Below are 22,868 nucleotides of genomic sequence, written 5' to 3'. Positions count from 1 at the left end.
ATTGCTTAATATGTACCTAGATATTAGTCATGTAATTTGACTGGTGTAATATGAAATTTCCTTTGTCACTTTAGTACCTAGTCCTTGACCCTTGTACAAAATCCTTTTGGCAAATTGATTGTAAGAGTGGATATAATGTCTAGCCGCCCAGAGACATATAAAAAGATCTCCTGCTCCATTCTAATTTGAACTTTGTGTTGACAAAATAAATGTTCATTTTGCTTGGCAAGGTTTCACGTATGGGCGGCTAGAGGTTATATATAAGGTGCATTAAGATCTTATCGTAATCTTGCGGAGAAAATGGCAAATATCTGGGCATTTTCACTTAAAAATGTACCATTTACTTTATTTCCAAACTCTATCAACCTTTTCTACTCAGAATCAAGAGGACTATCGATTTAACACGAAAAAAAAGTGTCCCAAAAAATAATTAGGTTAGGTAACGCATTTTCACATACATTTTGTATGGACCGTTACAAAACTGACAACCAAAATTTGTATGAAAAACTGGGGACACTTTTTTCTTTGTCTCATTCAATAGTTCTTGTTCTTCTTGTGATCCTGAGTCTAAATAACCCAAAAGTTGATGGTTTTTCGAATATAAAGTTAATGGATGTTTTTTCTGAAAACCCGTACCTATTTACTAAACCAGAAGCATTCTACTCTACTTTACCTACAATACCTACAGTCATATGTACTATCACCGTAACAAATGCTAGCATATATAAAGAAACGTGGTAAATCGGTTAATATTTGTTTAATATGGAGGAATTCCTACGCATGAAAAATATAGGTACATTATACTTATTATTTTATTAACGAGCAATAAAATAAAATAGCGACAAGGTCACGACAATCATTATTTTATGATTTATGTATGGCGACCAACAATGTGAGTATTTTTTGAAATTTTTATACCATGTCAGTGGCAAACAAACAAACATCCATGATATCGGGCTGTTACCGAAATCTTTCTAGGCTTCCTATTCCAGTGTAAATCATTACTAATAGGTAAGTTCTTTCAAAGCACCCTGTAGGAAAAACATTATAGTCCCTGGAGGAAAAGTGCCTTAAAACCTTAAGTTAGCTCATTCTACTTAAAGGAAACATTCTTTTATTTGAAAGCAAAACTGCATTTAAAGATATTTTTTACTACTTCGACTTTTTTAACCGTGAATCTCGCCGGGCACTTTCCCTCCAGGGCCCATAATTTTTTTCCACACTGCATACTGCTGCTAAGCTGAAATCAGCAGATCAACCACAACAAAGATCACGGTAGGTAGGTATTACTGAATCGCAATTAGAAAGGGATTGAGATAGCTGTCAATCCATATTGATTTAGACGTAAGTGTATGGAAATCTGTCATTTCTAATCCCTTTCTGATCGCGGCATGATAATATACTACCTATACTATCCCCAAACCAAAATAACGACCGGGGTAGTAAAATTTCTCATTCACCCTTACATATTCGTAGCAAGAGTGAAAGAGACAGTAATATGACCGCGGTCATCACTTTGTTACGAGGATACTATACCAGTAACACGCTGATCTAACCAGTGGTAAGCCTTAATCCGTTGCAATAAGTTCCAAAAACGATCAGTTAACTTTGTTGCCGGTGTAACCAAGAGACTCAGTGAGGAGATGATATCGCAATGGACGTATATTGGTATACAAAAGACGAGGTCACGTCTGATTGAGAGTTTCGTTTGTGGGAGTTTATTTTGATACATACACCTGTACGGATATGATGGTCGTTCTTATCCACGTGACAGCGTGATAAAACGGTGTCCGTCACTTTCTATAGCGCGGTGTAAAAAGTGACGGTTATTTTATCACGTAGATAAAACCATCCATAAAACATCGGCTAGCCGTCTAAATATGTATCAGGACCCAGATATTAACGACACTATAAGGCATTCTATTATCAACCCATTTCTTACGAATAGTTAGGGAATTTAATAAGCTAAGTTTAGTGGCCATATTGGTCAAGCTTACCACTACCTATAACTCGGCTTCAGATTGTACAAAAGTTATTACAATTCTAGAGGTCAATCTGTACCACATTGGGACAATCCTGATAGAATTTCAAACGTTTGATAGAAATACTTTTAGATGGTCAGGTCCACTTGAAGTTCCTGTCCTGATATTATTACCGTCATGTGTCATATTTTGAAACCTGCCAGTTCAATCGGCCCTCGACACAATGCCATCCACACTGATTAAGAATAAGAATAAGAATAAGAGATGTTTATTAGCACAAATAATAATAACTAATAACACAAAACTAAAATTCAATTACATAAATATTTGTGCCGAAAGGTCCTCACTCAGCTTATTGTCACGTTGTGTATCCTAGGACACACAACGTGACGCTGATTTTCAGTGAAGCCTACTTAAAGACTAAAGCTAAAACTAAAACTATAAGGTGGCAGAACCAAAATAATAATTCAACAATGAATATAATAAAAAGGCAATTGATTTTATATATATCGATTACTCCGCAGTTGATCCGTCATTTGTCACTTGGTCTGGTGTGGACTGCAGGCAGCCCTCATCACGTTGAAAATCACTCCAATGACTCCGTACTTCGATTATCATCTACGTACCAACATCCAATCCTTGCTCTAGCGCCCACTCCCCAATAGACGTAGCCCAGTTGCCCTTATGAAGCTGTGGACTGTAGGGGGCCCTCATCACGTTGCCAACAACTCCGGTAATGATTCCGTTCTTTATCAACTACTTACCAACATCCAATCCTTGCTCCAGAGCCCACTCCCCAATAGACGTAGCCCAGTTGCCCTTATGAAGCTGTGGACTGTAGGGGGCCCTCATCACGTTGCCAACAACTCCGGTAATGATTCCGTTCTTTATCAACTACTTACCAACATCCAATCCTTGCTCCAGCGCCCACTCCCCAATAGACGTAGCCCAGTTGCCCTTATGAAGCTGTGGACTGAAGGGGGCCCTCATCACGTTGCCAACAACTCCAATAATGATTCCGTTCTTTATCAACTACTTACCAACATCGAATCCTTGGTCTAGCGCCCACTCCCCAATAGACGTAGCCCAATTGCCCTTATGAAGCTGTGGACTGCAGGCGGTCCTCATCACGTTGCCAACAACTCCAATAATGATTCCGTTCTTTATCAACTACTTACCAACATCCAATCCTTGGTCTAGCGCCCACTGTCCAATAGACGTAGCCCAGTTGCCCTTATGAAGCTGAGGGCTGCAAGCGGCCCTCGTCACGTTGCCATCAAGCCCGATGACTCCGTATTTCGTCTTAACGCCAGTGAGGTAAGATGTGGCGGTGCAGGCTGAGTCCGGAACTTGAGCGTCGAGGCAGTATGTCTAGAAAGAGAGAAGTTAGGTTAGGACCCAATATATCTACAGATGTAAATCTATCGCCTTAAGACCGCCCGTGGTGTGTTCTGATTTGTTTTATTCAGCTGTGCCAATAAAGAGCTACTACTCCGCTGTTATGTTATAATTAGTAAATCAAGAGGTTTTCTCTAATGTAGAATTTCGCCGTAAGATTACAAGTTAACTTTGGTTGCCAAAAGATGAAGATTTCTATGCAGTTACTACGAAACATGAGTCATCTTCTTCAGCTGTCAAACTTGGGGCCGCGATTTTTTCTTATGGCTATCTCAATTAGGTATTATTCCTTTATCTTAACAACGTAATTTTGATTTATGTATTTGTAAAAAAGGAATAAAACATAAGTTAGCTTATAGGCTTCTAAAACTTTATGGATTTAGGCTTAACACATTGTATGTAGTTAATGAATCTTCGCTTTAGCAATGTCTCAAGAATCAACCTTGTACACGGTCGGCCATAATTAAGTGGCAGCATGATAATTTCCTTCCAGTTTCCTTCCTTGCATTGTAACATTGTAAAACGAATGTCACGCTGTCTCCTCAGATCTGCCTTATTGTTATTGTGTCATGCAAATCACAAAATTAGACTTTATGGATATAGTAATAAGAGTCAGTGTGATCGAATGTAAGAAAATCTTAAAAAGTTGCAGAACGATAAGATTGGGACATTATACGATTATGACGAAAGGTCATGATCACGGTGATGACTGAAGGTAATGGCAATGTTTGCATCATTTACAGATCAATACCATTTCGCAATCAGCTTTTGATAGTGCATTTTTGTAGGTAATTATTTTCTGATTCTTGCTTATTTTGTCTTGTCTATACCGGTTTTATCAAAAAAAGTTCGCTGATTCGCTTAAATAAAACTTGAATAATTCCACTCTACCTTTATGTTAAATACGTTTAATCAATCATTTAATAAAATTATAAAACTTTTAGTAGTTTTGTTATATCCAAAAAGTTTTACCTGATTGTGGGCGGCCAATCGTTTTACATCACCCAAACATGTTATCTCCTAATGAGCTGTTACATAAATTTGAACCATATAAATAGGATGGTAAAATTGCTTTTTAAACGGACATGTTCCCGTTCACTTATATGACAGAGTCAGTAACAATAGCAGTAGTACCCGCTGCATAAAAACAACAATACTTTAAGGTTTAATGAGAAAATTCCAGCTTCATATAAATAATAGCTTGTAAAAATAATAATACTCTTAACTCTTATACGTTTATTATGTACCTACAGCAATACTCCAGTCATATACATATGCATTTTATATGTGGAAGCTTGTAATTTGCATCTAGTCACAGAATAAATAATAGTACTACGTACAGAAGACTCACTCTCTAACAAAACGCGTCTGTTACGATCAGCATAGATATGGCCGCTAGGTGGCGACAGCGCCACGCGCGGCTTATGGCAAACCCCAAAATTGGGGCCGAACGGATGTACTTTTAGCTACCTGTAGCAAAGCGTCGAAATCGCGGAGTGAGACACGCCTGATCTAGTAGATAAGTCTATTAACCTATGCATATTAGGCAGTAAGCATCCGGAATAAAATAAAATAAAAAATATGGTTGTCTGTAATGTCCATTTACGGACGATAGTTTTGCGTGATAACGTCATAAGAAAACATTACCATTACATTTCGTAACATTACCATGGAGATCTGTCCACAACGTTACCATGGAAATACTTTTTCGTGCATGCTACCGGTGTTCATCGATTTATAAGACGTTATCACGTCAAAATAAAATATTCATACGTCATAGGTAATGCCAATAAACCGGCTATAACGGACGGCATTCGCGAAGGTCGGCAAAATTTGGAGCGCAAGGGAAATGGCGGTGACGTCAGAAAACGTGCGGCCCTGCGCGGGAGTTCCTTGAACGTGACAGTCTAACAGGTATTATGACGACTGTTGGAGGATTTAATGTATCTATAATTATGAAATTGGCTATATGGGGGTTTTCGGGGGCGAAAAATCTATCTAGCTAGGTCTTATCGCGGGGAAAACACGCATTTTTGAGTTTTTATATGTTTTCCGAGCAAAGCTCGGTCTCCCAGAATATTATTAACAGAACAGACGTTTATAAAGTAATATTAGGGACCAATTTTTTACTTTAAACTTTTAAGAACTATATCAAAGAATTAGGATACGATTGACTTCGAAACTTACAAATTATTTTTATTTGGACCAAATTTAAACTTAATTTATTCGAGAATTGCATTCGTACCTATTGGTGGAGTACGTATATTCGTACATATTATACACCTGAACATACTCGTATATACATATTATCGTAACGTGTCAATAAAGTTCCAAGCCTGCTCTTGGTTGCATATAACTAGTTTATTTATTTTTTTACGGTTCTACGATTAACATTTTTCTATTTTTATTAAGTCTAACAATCTGCTGATAACGATACAGACTGTTTTAACTTGCGTGAAATAAAAAAATCCCTGTTTACTATGATAAATTAAATTATATTATTAGTCCTAACTACCTATCATCAAAAATCAGTGTAAGTATACTTTTACTAAGTACCTATCAACGTATTTGTAGTTATTTTATCTATATAAAAAGTTTTTGCAAAGTAACGTTAATTTTTTAAGTCAAATAAATTAAAGATATTGAACTTGAAAATAATGCACTGTATACACAATTGCCCACAATAGTGACAACTTCATTTGTTTTAAAATCTGTGTATGACCTGTAAGTTAAATTAGGTAAATAATTCCCTTAATTACATCTATATCCTACTGTAAAAGCTGCTCTTGACCTACTAATGATAAAACGATTATGACCAATCACAGTTATCTTTGTAATATAATTAACTAGGTGAATGGTCGATTACGAACGGATTATATAAAATGAAGATCAAAACAAGTGCTAACGTTTTCAATACTTTTTTGTTCTTTCTGTGACCGGCACAGATTGCTATTATTTTTATTGGATTAAGTACCTTAATGGGATTATTTTAAAGATAAAAATCGTTTGTTTTTGGCAATTAAAGAGAGCAGTGTCACTTGTTGTGTTGTAAGAAGCAGTGATCCAAGACGGATAAACAGTTACACAGATAAAAAATGCAATTGTGAAGGTTTTTGCGTGGTTAATACTTTTTTGGCAATAGATTCTAAACCATTCAGTAATTAAAGTAGCTTCGTGTGTAAGCTACTAACGTTCAATTGTTATTTATTTACGCTATAGTACAAATAGAGGGATAAGTTCGCCGTTGTCATTTCGATTGTATATCTGTTGTTATTTATCCTTGTTTCATACAATTTAGTGTTTATTACTTAGGTACTTAAGTGCTTAATTAACTAGAATTTAGGTATTTAATCCCTTGTAATATTCTAAAAGCGAGAGAATATACCTCTGTCTGTCTGTCTGTTACGTCTTCACCCTTGGAGTGGCCGGCGTTGGCCCATTGTGTAGAGGAGCCATAAACCGCCGAACCAATACAGATGAAAAGTACCTCCCTAATGAGATATATTATGTAGTTCGAGGACCGGGGAAACACGGGGTAGTTTTTATCAATCCTTATCAGTGTGGAGTGGCGGGAGTGTGCATTGGACAGAGCCAAGTGGCGGAAAAGAGGTGAGGCCTTTGCCCAGCAGTGGGACACAGTAATAGGCTAATTAAAAAAACATATCATGCAGGATATAGTACACAAAAATTAGATTCACGTATTTCTGTAAACAAACTTTAATAGGTACCCAAATTTTCTGATTGAACCTTGGGAAAGCAGTAATATTTTTCTATTTGTCTGTGTGATAAAATTATAACTTGAATTCACACAAGCTAAATTGTTGTTCATATGTGAAACTACTTTTGTTTTACGATCTGTTTATGACTCGTTAACTACATGTATGACTGTTAATAAAACAAGAATATATTTTTGTCACGAGTTTCCGACATTTCAGCACTAATTAAAACCTCGGCGCTTGCTTTACTTGCTTATTCTGGTTCATCATCTTAGTTTAATATCATTGATGATTTGGGAAAGGAAATAAAGTCAGACCACGCTGACTTTGTCCAGACTTTGCAATGACAATGTGTGGGAGGGTCATAAAAACTTAAATTTATATGAAAATATGTCATTTTTAAGTGGCACTGTTAATTTGTTACCTATAAATCGACGCATAAGTAGTTTAGATAGAATCTATCTGACTAGATAATAATAACCAACTAAATATGTTAATTTTGTATTCTGAATGACAAAGCCTGCGTTTAACCAATAAGTTACCAGCATAAGCAATAAGATGCACTTAAGTCAACAATTAATTAGGCAATTAGCTAAGTCTACCCATCTGTGTTTTAAGGGAGTTCCCTTTGCCAACAAACTGTCCTGCAGTTTGACAGAAGAAAAAACTGTACAAATGGGGTTTATTTCGAATGTTTTTTATTTAACATACCTAATATTATATCTCTTTTTGGCCCAGTGGTAGAAAATGCCTTAAAGCATTATGTCCGCTATTTGTACTTATTATTTTATATACAATAAAGTGCAAATAAATAAAATAAGGGGGAGGCCTATATTCACAAGGGGGAGGCCTATGTTCAGAAGGGGGGAGGCCTATGTTCAGCAGTGGACGTCTTATGGCTGAGATGATGATGAAATAAAAATACAGACAAGGAATTGAAATTGATGATTTCCATACCACTTCGTACCTTTTGGCGTTATCAGTCAATATTAAAGCCTCTAGGAATCTCATCAATTATTGTCATTGTGATTAGATACAGTCAAGTGTATATTTATGGGTGCATAAAACTTACTCAAAAACATACTTTTTTTTTATTGCACCCATATTTAACTTGGCTGTACAAAATGTTACAGAAACCAAACCTTTACCGCACCTAAATATTTAAGCTCCACAAAAACTGCATTCAATTTTATTGATTGCACCTCGAACACCATTAACTGTACCTCGATCGTGATCGCTGTAGACAATCGCATCGGTTTTTACCAGAATTCGGCACAAAGCTCTATGTAATTGAGTGTACCAGTGCGAACTTCCTTATTGGAATTACCCGATGACGGAAGAAATATACAGTTGTGCTGTCAAATTTTGGTTCCGTTTATGTTTCTTTTTGGTATAATTTCAAGGATATACACGTCTGCATATGCGTGAAATGTTGGTAAAACATAAACTGTTGTGTTGTTAAATTATTGAACATCATCATTTAACTCTTAGTACCTATAGGATGACTCACGTTAGACCGGGCCGTGTGCGGGCCGGAGCTTCCGACGCATCGTTTTCTATGGAAAGCATTACGTGATCGCATGACATAGAAAAGTAAGCACCGGAAGCTCCGGCCCGGACCCGGCCCAGTCTAGCGTGAGTCATCCTTAAAGGTGAAGTTCGGATCTTAACTGTAGGTACATTACTGTAATGTTGCGGCGTCGTCGTTGCTACCTATCTAGCAATCTCCTTGATTGTTTATTGTTTATTATTTAAGTTGACAATTGTACCTTAACAGCTAAAGCCACAGCGGCACAAATTGGGAGACAGTAATACTTATACCTAGGGTACACAAGTATTTACATAACAATATTATAAAATACTACTTACAGGCATCTCTCGCTCTATCACTCTCTTACACTCAATCATCAGTCGTCCAATTGCACTTACAAACAAATCACACTCTGGGTGTGCCTCGAGCACGGAGTTGAGCAGAGCGTGCGCGCGCGCGACCGGCGCCTGCGCGTGCGCCCGCGTGCGCGCGGTGCCCTCCGCCAGCAGCGGGTGGCGCCGCGCGCGAGTGTACTGGTTAGGCACAAATAATCGCATGAAGGCCTCGACAAGGGCTACGCTATCTATTCTGTTTCTAATAACACCGATCGTGAATTTCGCCAAAGAGAGCATCCTCCGTAACTGGAGCGAGTCGTACCCTAGGTGTCCCTGCAGAAACAGAGTAGGGTACATATACGGATAATAGGTGTGTGTTTTTTTGTATAATGCCCTAAGATACGACTTTTGGACTTGCTCCAGCATAAGTGTATATTTGCTTTCATGCGGACTCCACACCACTGCATTCGGATTAATCGGATTGATAAATCGGATTAGGTCTAACCTCGAAACAAGAGTCCTGAAATTTGGTATGTATGTTGATTAAAGATCTCTTTTTCATGTCCACACTATTTGACATTTGAGGAACTTGAGGAACCGCCGCCATCTTGGAAAATGTGTACCATCTCAGAGAAATTTAAAAATGAGTGACGAAATTAAAGCTTTAGTTGCGGCAGTTACGGGTATACGGTGGCGAATTTCATGCCTTTAATTATTTTGGTGTTTGTCTACTAGTTTGCCTTCTTGCATGAAAACTAATACTCTGCTGGCCCCGTAGACAACATGCCAATCGCTAACGCTACGCAGCAAACGAAACGCAACTGTCACTGTCACACTAATATGGAAGAGTAATAGAGAGACACAAAGCGATTCGATGGCGAACCTTGGCTAGGCCGCCTTATCCGCGTTCCCTGTTTTCGCCACCGTTGTATATTTAGCCAACATATTCCAAAAGATATACTCATGAATACTAAGAAATATTTGTGATGTCTCTCTCTTTCTCTTTCTTTCTGTTATACACGTGTTCTGTTTCTGTTTTTTATTTTGGGTGCCCTGAAAACCAGCGCAGTGTCTTACAGACACTGCTTATGCTGAGCGGCATCCTATTTGGTGTATGTTTACTGTATTGTTTACTTTATGTTGTACTTACCTAATGTATGTTATTTACGCCAAATAAATACTTTCTATTTCTATTTATAATGATTAACATTTTTAACTTACCCTAGCCAATCCAGTGACAGGGAATCTCTCGAACTCCAGAACGTTTTCCTCCCCAAGACCATTATTCAGCTGTCCACCAAACGTCCTCGCCGCCATGACGGTAGCCAGGGACATCCCATCACCAACGAACAGTATGCCATTATGAGCTTTATTGGTATTCAGTGTTTCAGCTACTTTTGCTTGGATGGTTGTCCTTGCTGCTTTCTTCCAATAGGAACCATGTTTCTCTTCGGCCGGGATGTACGCTGGGTTCATGATGGTGTCGAGAACTTTTTTTGGTTTGGGTGTGTTGCCATCTTGGCCTGTAAATAGAAATTAAATGTCAGATTGAAAAAAAAATCCTGGTGCTATGACTTTCTGAGAATTAAAAAAAACGTCAGCATTGAAACTTCGGACAGTAAAATTATACGCCGATACAAGGGATAATTGTGGTTAAGTAGATATTTATAGATTATGATAGGCACGATACTGTTTTAAATATATAACCTTAACCTAATGATTTAACAGATAAGGCATTTTACGCCCTTTTTAACCATGACCTTCATATGCGGACTGGATAGTAGATAAAAAAATAAGGTGAAATCAAACAGAACAGATATAAATATTTAAGTTATTCTAACTTTCTAAGTAACACGTATTTTTGCCGTCTTTTAATCTGGAATATGTTATTAATTTTAATAAATTTGTTTATGGTGTAAATGATTATTGTTTGTGTGAAATTTAAATAAAAATATAGTTTGCTTCAAGGCATTCACGAGGCCACTTTAATATCAGTTTTAAATCTTTTTTTTTAAGAATAGGGTAAAGCCGTCATTTTATCCTTAAGGCATCTTAAGGTAAAGACCTTAGGTCTGTTCATAAAATTCCTCGAGATTTAAAGGTTAATAGTTTCTATTAAGGAGGAGTTTTTGCTACGACTCATCTTTATCCTTATTTGTAGGTAAACAATAATTATCACGTAGGTCCATTGCAAAATTAGGGAAAATTACTAATGTAATGTAGCATTTAAGAAAAACAATAATAGAGTAATTTTCCCTTCTTCAGGCTGTGGCGCAAGGCCTGTTCACTTCCTAAGAAAGTTATGTCCCCAAATAATTGCGCATGTGTGCGCCTTAAGCTTCTATGTGTGCGTTGGCCTCCGGGAAAAAGTTGCGAGTAATAAAAATAAAAACATTTTTCTACAGCAACATTGCTCCCAACTCTGATTTAAATTATCACGAATTTTATACAATATTAATCATAAAACGGGACTTAAAACGCTTAAAACTTAATTACATGCGATTAAGTTTTATAATGAATATTTGCTTCCAACTGTCTTTATCAATGTTCATAAAATATATGGAGGGTAGGTACGTCTACCCACCATAATAAAAAATATATTTGTCAATGACTCTGTCCAACTGCTGTGGTTAAAGTTCATAACGAAAATTTTATTTATTAACTCTTTAAATAATACATACAACGTGTACCGCTACGTACCACTTAAGACTGTACGTCTGTACCTACATGGATTACAGCAATGCACATAGAAAATGTGCTAAATGCGGAGTAACGGCTGTTGAAGCAGCCAGAGTGAAATTTACAACTTTAGTGGGTTCAGAAGGAACCGAGTCATAACGTATCTGGAAAGCGTATTAATTAACCGTGAAGAAATGTATGAATACAAGTTGGAAATCTGTGTAAAATGCCGTGTGTAAAGTGTAGTGTATCTGTGTGTAAAGTGTAATAGGTAGGCATGCCTAATGTTATTTGTATAAAAGGTACTGAAAACTTTGTGAATACGCTTTATTAATGTCTATTTTTTTATTAAGTTGCCAGTTGCCAGTTTTCAGTGTATATTTTTATATGTAAAACATTTTTTAATAAATAATATATATAATGTTATAAACATAAACATGCCTTTTATTTAAATCAATTGATAATACCACAAACAAGGGGTAATATTTGCATCTTGCATATGAAGATAACAAATATGTTTATCAACAGAATTACTACCTACCAATAGTTGGTAGTTGTCAACTTTAGTTCCATTGGTACACAAAGACGGCGCCACTAGTATAAACGTATAAACGGTTGGGGACATTTTTTTGTATGGAGTTACCGTTCTTCTCCTAGTGAGTATTATATTCTTTGCTGTGGCGTCTCCTCTAGCTGTCATTGCCAACGTCGTGCCATAATAATCTAACAGATGGCGTTAGGGAGCTAGAACGCAATTAGTATGAGACCTACGTCGCGCTTACGGAGTTACAATGTCAGTTGCTATATATATAACTTCCGAACAACTCTCACAGGACTTCGGTAAAGGCAAATGATATATAATATTATCAAGTTACATAATTGTGTTTCGTACATAAGGTCCTAGCCCCAACACTAAGCAAAGCTTGTACTATATTAGGCACAAGGCGACGATATACAGACTTGTATAAAGAATTATGTACGTACGAGTAGATACATAGATAACATCCAAAACTCAGGAACAAATATTCCTATAGGCATTATCATCATTTTCTTAGCCAAGTCCCGGCTTTGCCACGGTTCATGAGAGCCTAGGCCCCGTTTGGTAACTAAATCCCAAAAATGTTATTAGGTACCTATCGTCTCTATGAATGCGACTGCCATGTGACCTTCCAACCCAGAGGGAAAATTATGTTAAGTATAGATTAGTCCGGTTTCTTCACGATGTTTTTAAAGCATATTGTTTGTGACAGTCTATTGTTAGCGTTTTTTCCTTTAATTCAGGGCTGTCCAAATCCGGCCCGCGAAGCGTTCTAACCAGATATAACCCCCCCCCCCCCCCTCGGCGCCGACGTGACGCGAAAATTCTGAGGCACAATATGGCCCTCGGGTGAAAAAAGTTTGGAGACTCTGCTTTAATTGATGTAAATACAACATGCAACCTCAAATATATTAAGAAATTTAGAAATGATTAAAATAATACTCGAACCATACTGTGTAAGCATTATATCTAATTTTATTTTCTAACTATAGTTCGTTTTTTTTAGCATTAGAAAGAACTTGCAAGAAGGTAAGCGATCTTGACATGTCTTTTAATTGAAAAACGCTTTATTATAATATAAAATTGTTACTTATGAAAGCAGAAGAATATAAATGATCGTATTAGATTCATAATTGTTAGATATTTGCCGTAACTTATTTTTAAAATGTGTTTTTCGATTAAAAGACACATCAAGATTGTTTACATTATTTCTAATGCTAAAATAAACGAAGTATATCATCTACCCGTGACTTCGTTTACGTAGGAAAACGTTAACCTATGTCCTTTCTCAGACGTCAAACTATCTCCATGCAAAATTTTGTCTTGCTAACGACGAAAAACAGCCATTGTCAGATTGGATTTTAGAAGATTTTAACAAAACATGGGAAATGAGCGGCCGTGACAGTGACGCTTCATTTTAACGGTCCAATGCACAATGAATTCATTACTGCACGCCAAGAATATTATCATTATTAACGGCTCTGTTAAAGTTTTAACGAGCTGCAAAAATTAAATGAATAAGATAACAACAATGACAACATTGTTGAATGAATAACGATTATTAATTATTATTGAATAAATAACAAGAACAACTTGAATATTTTAACTAGAGATAACACTTCTATTATATCCGGATTAGAGATTTTTTTATCACAAATAGATTTAGCATTTAAAGTCTATCTAAGCTAACTTTGACAGACTGACTTGAACAGAACAGAGTGAAAGAGTGTCATTAAGTCATTATCATTATAAACGTCATATATTCTTAGAAATTTGACATTAATTATGACTTTACCACATTTTGTCGTTGCAAATGTAGAGTAAGCTTGGTCCGACTGTTTATTATAGATTTAATAGTTTACTTAGTTATTCATTATTACAATTTTTCCGGAATAATTATCATATGTATTTTTTTCTGGCAATTCCGTGTCTTTCTGTTATCTGATAAAACTATAGGAGTTCAACTATTTATTCAAAATTAATTAATTCTTCATCATCAGGTGCAATAACCTCATAGTTACATTTATCCCGGTCGACCTAACCTAAAGGAGTAGAAATAGGCTGACCTACAACATTTGAAAAGTTTTCTAGATTTTTCTAGGGTCCAGTCATCAGATATAGTGACTTGCCTAGAATAAGACGAAAGAGACCAAAAAAAAAACAAATATTCTAAACCAGTCTCTCAGAAAACGGTAAATAAACAAAAAAAGAATACTAGCGTCATTTTGAAAATGACCTTCGACAGAAAGTCAATATCTTCTGATGAGTGTCGTAAATGTTATTGATCATATTAATGTAATAATTATTATTCTATTTTGATTAATGTATCTAGTCTTCTCATCACGTTTAGGTAACTTGACTACTATTACAAAATCAATTGATATCGCTTTATCAATGTCACGTTCGTTTTTTTTTCATTGATGTAACATCATAATATTTGGTTGAGTAACCTGCTGTTTTTATTGTATTGATATCAAAACTTTAAGCATTTTTTTCGTTTTTGGCCATTTTAGTTGATTTAAGTTTATCCTTATAAGTTGCTAAGGAGACAAATAAGCAATCTCAGTTTAGCTTATCAAGGTTTTATCAAAGTTGCGATTTGTAATGATACTAATGATGTATTAACTAATTTAGCTATCTTTTTTGTTGTCAAATTATTGCAAGCAATATTAAGAGCCCTTCAACGTGCACACTAGCGCCACAGCTAAAAAATCGTGATTATTTAAATTTAACGAAAGATATTGAAAAAAGGGGGCCGCTACGTACTGTATTGTGTATTTACGTACCTTTTGAATACATCAAACTAATTTCTAGGTTGGTGGTTTCGTCGATCTAGGAACTTAAAACAAAAACGGCCGTTTTAACTTTGGACGCATAGATTGACAAATCCAGCAACATAAAAACTAGTTTGATGTATTCAAAAGGTACTTAAATACACAATACAGTACGTAGCGGCCCCCTTTTTTCAATATCTTTCGTTAAATTTAAATAATCACGATTATTTAGCTGTGGCGCTATTAGTGTGCACGTTGAAGGGCTCTTAAGCTATGAACCGTACAACGGGGTGTCTTTGAAACAGGGACCGTATAACCGGTTTTATTAAATACCTGTATATAAACTGTCAAACGAATACCGGTTAAAATGTTATACCTATATTCGAATTAGAGGTATTGCTGTCATTCCGTTTTTGTCTTTATCGCTAAACTACACTAATTGACATAATGAAATACCGGTATTCATTAATACCTCAATAATAACAGGTATTCAGTATACCGGTAATGGTTATCGTATTTAATACCGGTATTCATTGCACTTGATCAAAGAGTAACCAAAAACTTTGCGACAAGAGGTTAAAGTTTTTGTTAAGTCCTCATGCTAATATTGATCGCTGTACAAGCGAAATATTTCATAATTTATGAGCGTAGCAAGTGGTTCGAAATTGCGACCGTTTCAAAGCACGAGGTTAATGAATGAATTAATGAAAAGAATTAACCCCAGAAAACATTTCCATATGAAATATGAGCGCCGCGCCGGCGCGCCGCCGCCGCCATCAAAATTTTCGCGCCGCCGCCGCCGCCAAAATTTTCGCGTCGCCGCTGCCGACACTGCGCTATCGCCGTGGCATCGGCGTGACCTTGTTAGATACTAGAGTCTGTCTAAGCTAACTTTGCACCGATTTGAACAGAACAAAGTGAGGGAGTGTTATTATAATATAAACGTCATATTTTCATAGAAATTTGACATTAACGATGTAAATATCATCGTTCATCGTTCACACGTTGTCGTTGCAAATGCTATGCAGATTAGTTTGATCGGGAATTTATTGCTTTTATATAAGGTGCTAACAAATTAACAAATTAGGTACCGATATTTTAAGAGATGGTACTTTATTATATAAAAACAATTAACTTTAAATAGAAATCAAGAAAACTTTTCATATCATATTTTTGTTTTATTTACCGAACAAAAAAATAAATTAGAATTATATTAAAAAAATTAATTAAAAATAATCATTACGTGCGTTTAACCACATAAAGAAAAAATACATAGAGTGCTCATGCTCACTCCATACATCAGTTTTGGTACCAAAAATACTATTCTTTTCGTAGTCAACATCTAGTATCGAGTAACGGAATTATCAGTACTGCTACTTGACAATAGATGTTGCACCGACCGAAATGTCTAATGCTCAACAACTTTCAGCGAATATTAAACAAGGATTAACTGGAACTTATTTTCAACTCCTTCTGCTTTAATATTAATTGTAAATAGTTGTTCAATACAATTTTCGTGAGTCGCGACATTTGAGACATCTAGTATCAAGTAGCGGTACTGATAATCCCGCTACTCGATGCTAAATGTCAACTACGAAAATAATAGTCTTTTTGGTACCAAAACTGATGTACGGAGTGAGCACTCTATGCTTACTATATTTGTCTATGATTTAACTGACAAGATGTTTAACACTTTCTGTTTTGTCAACAATTGTTTGTGTTAAATGTCATTATCATCAACGTGTCATTTCATTTATCAACGTGAAGTGGCCAGTTAAAAAGAGGACTCATTTAATTATCTCATTAACAGGGTGTTTTTACGTAGCAAATTTGTTTTCCAATTTTCTCAAAAAAACATAAAACCTAAATGTTTCATATTTAAATATATTCCAGGAGTCGAGTATTATCAGCTGTAAAAATATTGGTAGCTAATTTGTTAGCACCTTATATTAAGTTCGGATATATAAATTTTTGGCTAATATATATTAGACTGCATGCTTTCTCTTGTCTATGTTTAAGCTAAACATGTGGCAGTAGTTAGCGATTCGGTGGCCAGGCAATGTCAATGAATAAGAAATAGGTGATATGGAGCCTAACCTACTACGTCTATTCCAGAACATATCCTCAACAATTGCATGTAAAGGTATGAGCACGATAGTTGAAGTCACGCACACAACAACAAAATCATGTAATGACAGTGAGATTTTGAAATTAATATTCTTTTTAGGGTTCCGTATTTCGTACCAATATCAAGTTGATATCAACTGTAAAAAAGTTTCTTGAAGGTTTTTTTTATAGGCTTTTAATATCGTACGTTTAAGTCGCATTCACTCATTGATTCATTCATACTATGTTTGCGATTAGTAGGTACTCTGTGCGAGCAGTGTGTGTAATCATTCACCTCTCCTGGCGATACGTACATAACCCTAAATAACTATTATATTTGACTATAGCTACCCGCACTGACTTCGCACGGATAACACAAAACCTTAACAAATTGTACACCTAAACTAAAGCTTCCTCAAAAATCTTTCTATTGATAGCTGAAATCCGCATGAAAATCAGTTGAGTAGGTTTTGAGTTCATCGTGAACATACATTCATATAGTTACAGACAGACGCGGCGGGGGACTTTGTTTTATAAGGTGTAGTGAATTAGTGATAGATTCAATTAACAGTAACCTCACAATATAAAGATGTTCATTGTGCTGCTTATCTACAGTTCATGGCATGAAAAACTTTTTTCCTACCATAATTCAATAAATAATCCTTGAAATTAAAAGGTTTGAATTATCTTCGCATAAACCAAGTTTTCAAGGCTACGCCGCCGATTCGCCGCCACCGCCAACCAATTTTGACCGGCGAACCGTCGCCGGCTAAATGCCTATCGGGCGGCGCGGCGCTAGACGTGCGCGCCGGTCGAAAATAATTGGGCAACGGCGCGCCACCTAAAAATCCACGGCGGCGGCGTGGAATTTTTCAACTTTTCAATATTAAGACGTATAATGAAAAGTCATGCTTAGCCCTTAAATCGACAAGGGAAAAAAAAATCTTAAAAACTGTGTTAGTATCATTTTTTTGGTGTTATTATCTTATTAGGTATGTGGTTGTTTATTGTAGAAAAATCATGAAAAAATCTATTTATAATAGTTTCGAAAAAAACATAGGTATGACAAATATGTTGGATGTTGCCAGGTTCGGTGTAAATAAAAAGATACGCCGCATAATGAAAAGACGTCTAGTATTTTGGACGTTGCCGAATATACAGTACTTTATATGCATGAGGTTTTTTTTTGTCAATATCATGTTTTTTTTAAATTAATATAGAATAATTGCATTTTAATTATAAATACACTTACTGATAATGTCAACTTATAAACTAAAGTAAAACCTATTATTTTTATATTTTTCCAAAAAGTTTATAGCTCGTAGGTGGTAAAATTTTACCAGTCATTGGCGTCATTTTATTAACATTAAATCAAACTTAGCGGGGTATCGTAGGATGCAGCAACATCTGAACAATGGTATACAATAATGCATGTAATTTTATCAATATTTTCGTAAGAAATTTCTTAAATGAAATCGGGTCTGCCGGCCTAGCCGAGGTTACAATCGCTATCGCTTCGACAACGAAAACCATTATGTCTCTCTATCACACTTCCGTATTAGTGCGACAGTGACAGTTGCGTTTCGATCGCTACGGAGCGTAAGCGATCGGCATCTTGGCTACGCGGCCTGTCTCTTGATGTCTTGATGAACGCACAGGAAAAAAAATCCGTAATAATATTTTTTTATCTATTTGGTTCATTACGTTGTAATACGACAAATAATGACTTAGTATGGTGTTGGTGCGACATAAAATAGTAGAAATTCAATTATATAACCAGAAAAATTCCGTAAGTACGTAATTATTGCCATTTTTAAGTAAGTATTTTACGTCAATAATGTGAGAGTTACGTACGAGCCCTGATGCAAATGATTTCGTCTAGTTCCGCGCAACAATTTTGTTTATTTTAATAAATTTTACACATGAACATATAATGACCCAGTAATGGGAACCATAATAGCAATGTTTAATGTAGTTTATTTTGATCGTATAATAAAATTGCATGAGACTTTTATTGCTGAAAAAAAGGAGTTTTCAAAAACGTTGTCCAAATCATATTGTCCTCTCTTACAGCACTGCTGCATGCATGGGCTCGAAACAAAATGTTCAGTACATTGGCAGAGCCCTATTGCTTCCTCTGGTAATAGCCCTTTTCACATATGTTGTAATACTACCCGTCAAAAAAAAATCATTATTTTTTTTCTTTCAGTACAAACGGTATTTCTTGTATTTGGATTTAGTTATTGCAGAGTATTACCATATAAAATTAAATTACATTAGTATAAGCATTAAATATTAGTAATTTTTAAACAAAAACATTATTTTAGAAACAAACGCGTGAACCTCAAAAAGTGGGGTCACCTGACGAAAACATATGCATCGGGGCTCGTAGGAAGTGGCGCCCGCAATAATTTTCAACTATTTCTTATCGGACTATAACCTATTACATATTTTAACGCTGCATAATACTGTCTTATAAAAAAATATTCGGCGCGAATTTTAAACTACCGGCGGCGGCGGCGGCGCGCGGACTCCTTATGGCGGCGGCGCGCACGTCTAATCGGCGCTCATATCTTTGAGATTATAAACTACATACATAATAAAATACAATTAAATCAACAATAAAAAAACAATTAAAAGAATCAAATGAACGCTATTAAATATTTATCCATCAAAATCATCACCTAACAGCTAATTTCACCAGCAACATGAAAACGGGCATTCTAAGATCCGAATCTTAAGTATTTACAACTTTACAAGCGGGCCGGACAATGTCCTTGACGAGTAGCGAAGGAACGAATCGTGGTACTACTACAACCGGTATTGGGACTTACTTATTACCGGTAATAGCTTTAGGAGTAAACTATCAAATAGTGGTATTTGTTGTCAATTGGCTAAACCGATAACACTATTGAATACCGGTATTCGAATACCTCTATTCGGAGCTTAAGTGATATAAATACCCAAATTCAAATTACACCGGTTATACCTCAATTATAACCTGTAGTCAGAATACCGGTAACGGTCCCTGCTTTGAAATGCAGAGGTGACTTAGCAATAATGATAAGCAATTTTTTTTTGTAGAAGTCTTGGTATTCTAATTCTAACATAGTTAAACATGAATTTAATGTAATTTAACTGCCCCTTTTTTGCACAAAAACTCAGCCTCGCTGTGCAGAGAGGGAACGCAGCCAGCGTCCTGGGAACAATGCCTCAGGCTAATTTAGGGCTAGATTTATGATTTATTTATTTTGTTATTTAATATCTGTTTTAATAAATGTGAATTTAACTAGTTATACGAATAATTCGAATGAATAACGAATAATGCTTTGTGGCTGTTGTAAAACTATCAAAACAACAACAACAAGATTTCGTAAAGTCACCTTATTGTACGGATACCGGTATTTTTGTATGTTTGTCAGTTATGTCATTTCTAATTGGACAATCTAATACTGCGAAGTAATTACCTAAAACCACCGCTGAGTCCTACATTTCGAGTATAAAATAATTCGAAAAATATGGTTATTTCGAAGTTTTTTGTGAAAAACCGGTACCGATCCCGGACCGGTAGTATGAGGAACGATGTGTGAAATAGGTCAATAGAATTGTATTAAAAAACGTCAGGCCTTTACTGGATTTAGAGATGTAACAGAACTACACTATTGCGCGGGAGCACAAACATTTGTAAACGTCAACAAAATTTAAGCTGAACTTTATGTGTCGGTGTTAAGGGTGAAATTGGCCTGTATTTAAGTAGCCAGTGATGTAAATCAAGAATGGTTATATTCCGTAGACGTGCTCAATTGAGTTAATGAACTCCGGACAAATCCGCTGGAATTGTGTTATATTTGTGCTGGATATCCATTTTTAACCTCTAGTAATTTTTAACCTAACACATGCACCCACAAAGGTGGGCCAAAATAGTCACGGTGTGGGTGCCGCAAGATATGCGAGAAGCTGGCAGGACAAGGCGGAAATAGCGGGGTGACCTGGGCTATAACCGCGAAAATCGAAATTCGCAAATTGCGGGGATCTTTCTCCTTCACTCCAATGAAGGCGTAACTAGAGTGACAGAGAAAAATTCCCGCAATTTGCGAACTTCGATTTTCGCGGTTATAGCACTGGACGGTGCCTGGACGCATATCTCAACGGCTGGCTGGAGATTTTTCAAATCCGAGACGTATGGAGATCGATGGGGGACACCTTTGCTTAGCAGTGGGACAACATATACTTAAGCTATTAAAATTATAATTTTAACCTAGCCATTTTTTCTTGAATGGCCCACAAGAAAAAATGGCTCAAATTGGAATCAATGGTATTAAAAATAAAAATTATTTTGTTTAGTTTAAAATCAAAATCGGCTGTGTTCCATTTAATAGTGATTTATTGAAGGTTTTTTTTTATTTTTTGTGCATTATTTTTTATACTTATCTAAAATGTGACTCTTTGTATTTAGCCGATACCTAATACCTATACCTATTCCTAGCCGTGGCACAGTCAGACATGGTTTGTTTTTTATAAAATATTTTTTTCATTTATGAAGCAGTAATATAAACTTTTGTTTTGGTAATTTTTAAATGTTGAAACATTAATGAGTAATATACGTTTTAATTGTATGTAGGGTTAGCTATATTTATTACATGATCGTGACATACATAAACATTATATGCTTACCCTGGATTAATATTATTTTAATTTTATAATAATATCAAAAAAGAAATAAATAAACTTTCAAAACTTAAACATAATATTTAAGATTTTTTAAACATTAATTTGCTTTAACGTTTTTAAAATATTCCTAGCGTTCCTGCATTCACAGTATTCCTTCAATCCAAATCATATTTTTACTTTTCATAGTATTCCATATTCCTATAGATATTAACAAAACACACTTCCACAAACACGCACGTACCTGCGCACACGCCGGCAACGAACACCAATAGCAAGAGGCGCGCCATCACTGCCGGCCACTCGCGCGCACGCCGCTTTAAGACTGCCTCTGTAACGTCACGGAGGCTTGAGGGATTGTTTTCAAGGGATTAACGTGATAATAGCTAACGGGGGCCAAATTCGACACGTACAACTGTCAGATTTCGCATCCACGTCAAATCAACAGTTGATTTTATTGCATACTGAGTGATGATTCCATCAACGGTGAATAATATCATTTGGTACAACCAAAACTCAACTCTAAACTAAGGGTGATTCGGTTTGGTTTGCTTGTCACCCTAACTGTGGATTGTTAATGTCAAATTTTGACATTGTACGTATTCGAGAACTTATGATTTTTCCCACATCAACGGGAGATCAACACGATACGTCAAACGTCGCTTGTCGAATACTACTCCGGGTTGTCGGCACGTGGACATAACACCTGTTGATTAAGTGTGTGAACTTGTGAGTGTGTGAAATAAAATAATAGGTGTATTTACGATACAAGTGCGGAAAAGGGGAAATTCGAAATGAGTGGCGATAAATTAAAACACAACCGAAAGGAGTTCTTTAATTGATCGCCACTTTCCGTTATATAGCCTATCGGCTCGATTCGGGAAATGAATTAGAGATTCACTAGATATGAAATAGTAAAGTTATGTGACGATCCACGGCAAAAGGTACCTTATGGCGACTGGCGCCGTGGTTCGGGAAATGAATTAAAGATTCACTAGATATGAAATAGTAAAATGTGACGTTCCACGGCAAAAGGTACCTTATGCCGGCTGGCGCTTACGTCGCATAGCGCCGCAATAATATCGGAGCGACGTTAATACGATCGGAGGACGTTAGGCGCCAACCGCCATTAGCTATCTTT

At 36.1% G+C, this 22,868-nt stretch overlaps 1 protein-coding gene across 1 annotated transcript in view; it reads right to left on the bottom strand.

Moving 5' to 3' along the window:
* Positions 1-22,053, bottom strand: part of LOC134670032 (membrane-bound alkaline phosphatase-like) — a 29,946-nt gene extending 7,893 nt beyond the window's left edge. The window contains exons 1-3 of the mRNA XM_063527700.1: positions 21,972-22,053; positions 10,184-10,485; positions 3,161-3,353 (exon numbers count right to left, since the gene is read on the bottom strand). Coding sequence (XP_063383770.1) covers positions 3,161-3,353; positions 10,184-10,485; positions 21,972-22,017 — 541 coding nt within the window. The 5' untranslated portion in view covers positions 22,018-22,053. The remainder of the gene's footprint in view (positions 1-3,160; positions 3,354-10,183; positions 10,486-21,971) is intronic.
* Positions 22,054-22,868: the final 815 nt, after the last annotated feature.

Source organism: Cydia fagiglandana, chromosome 13, assembly GCF_963556715.1.
Source record: "Cydia fagiglandana chromosome 13, ilCydFagi1.1, whole genome shotgun sequence".
NCBI classification, from domain to species: Eukaryota; Metazoa; Arthropoda; class Insecta; order Lepidoptera; family Tortricidae; genus Cydia; species Cydia fagiglandana.
This window is presented reverse-complemented; position numbering and strand designations above follow the sequence as displayed.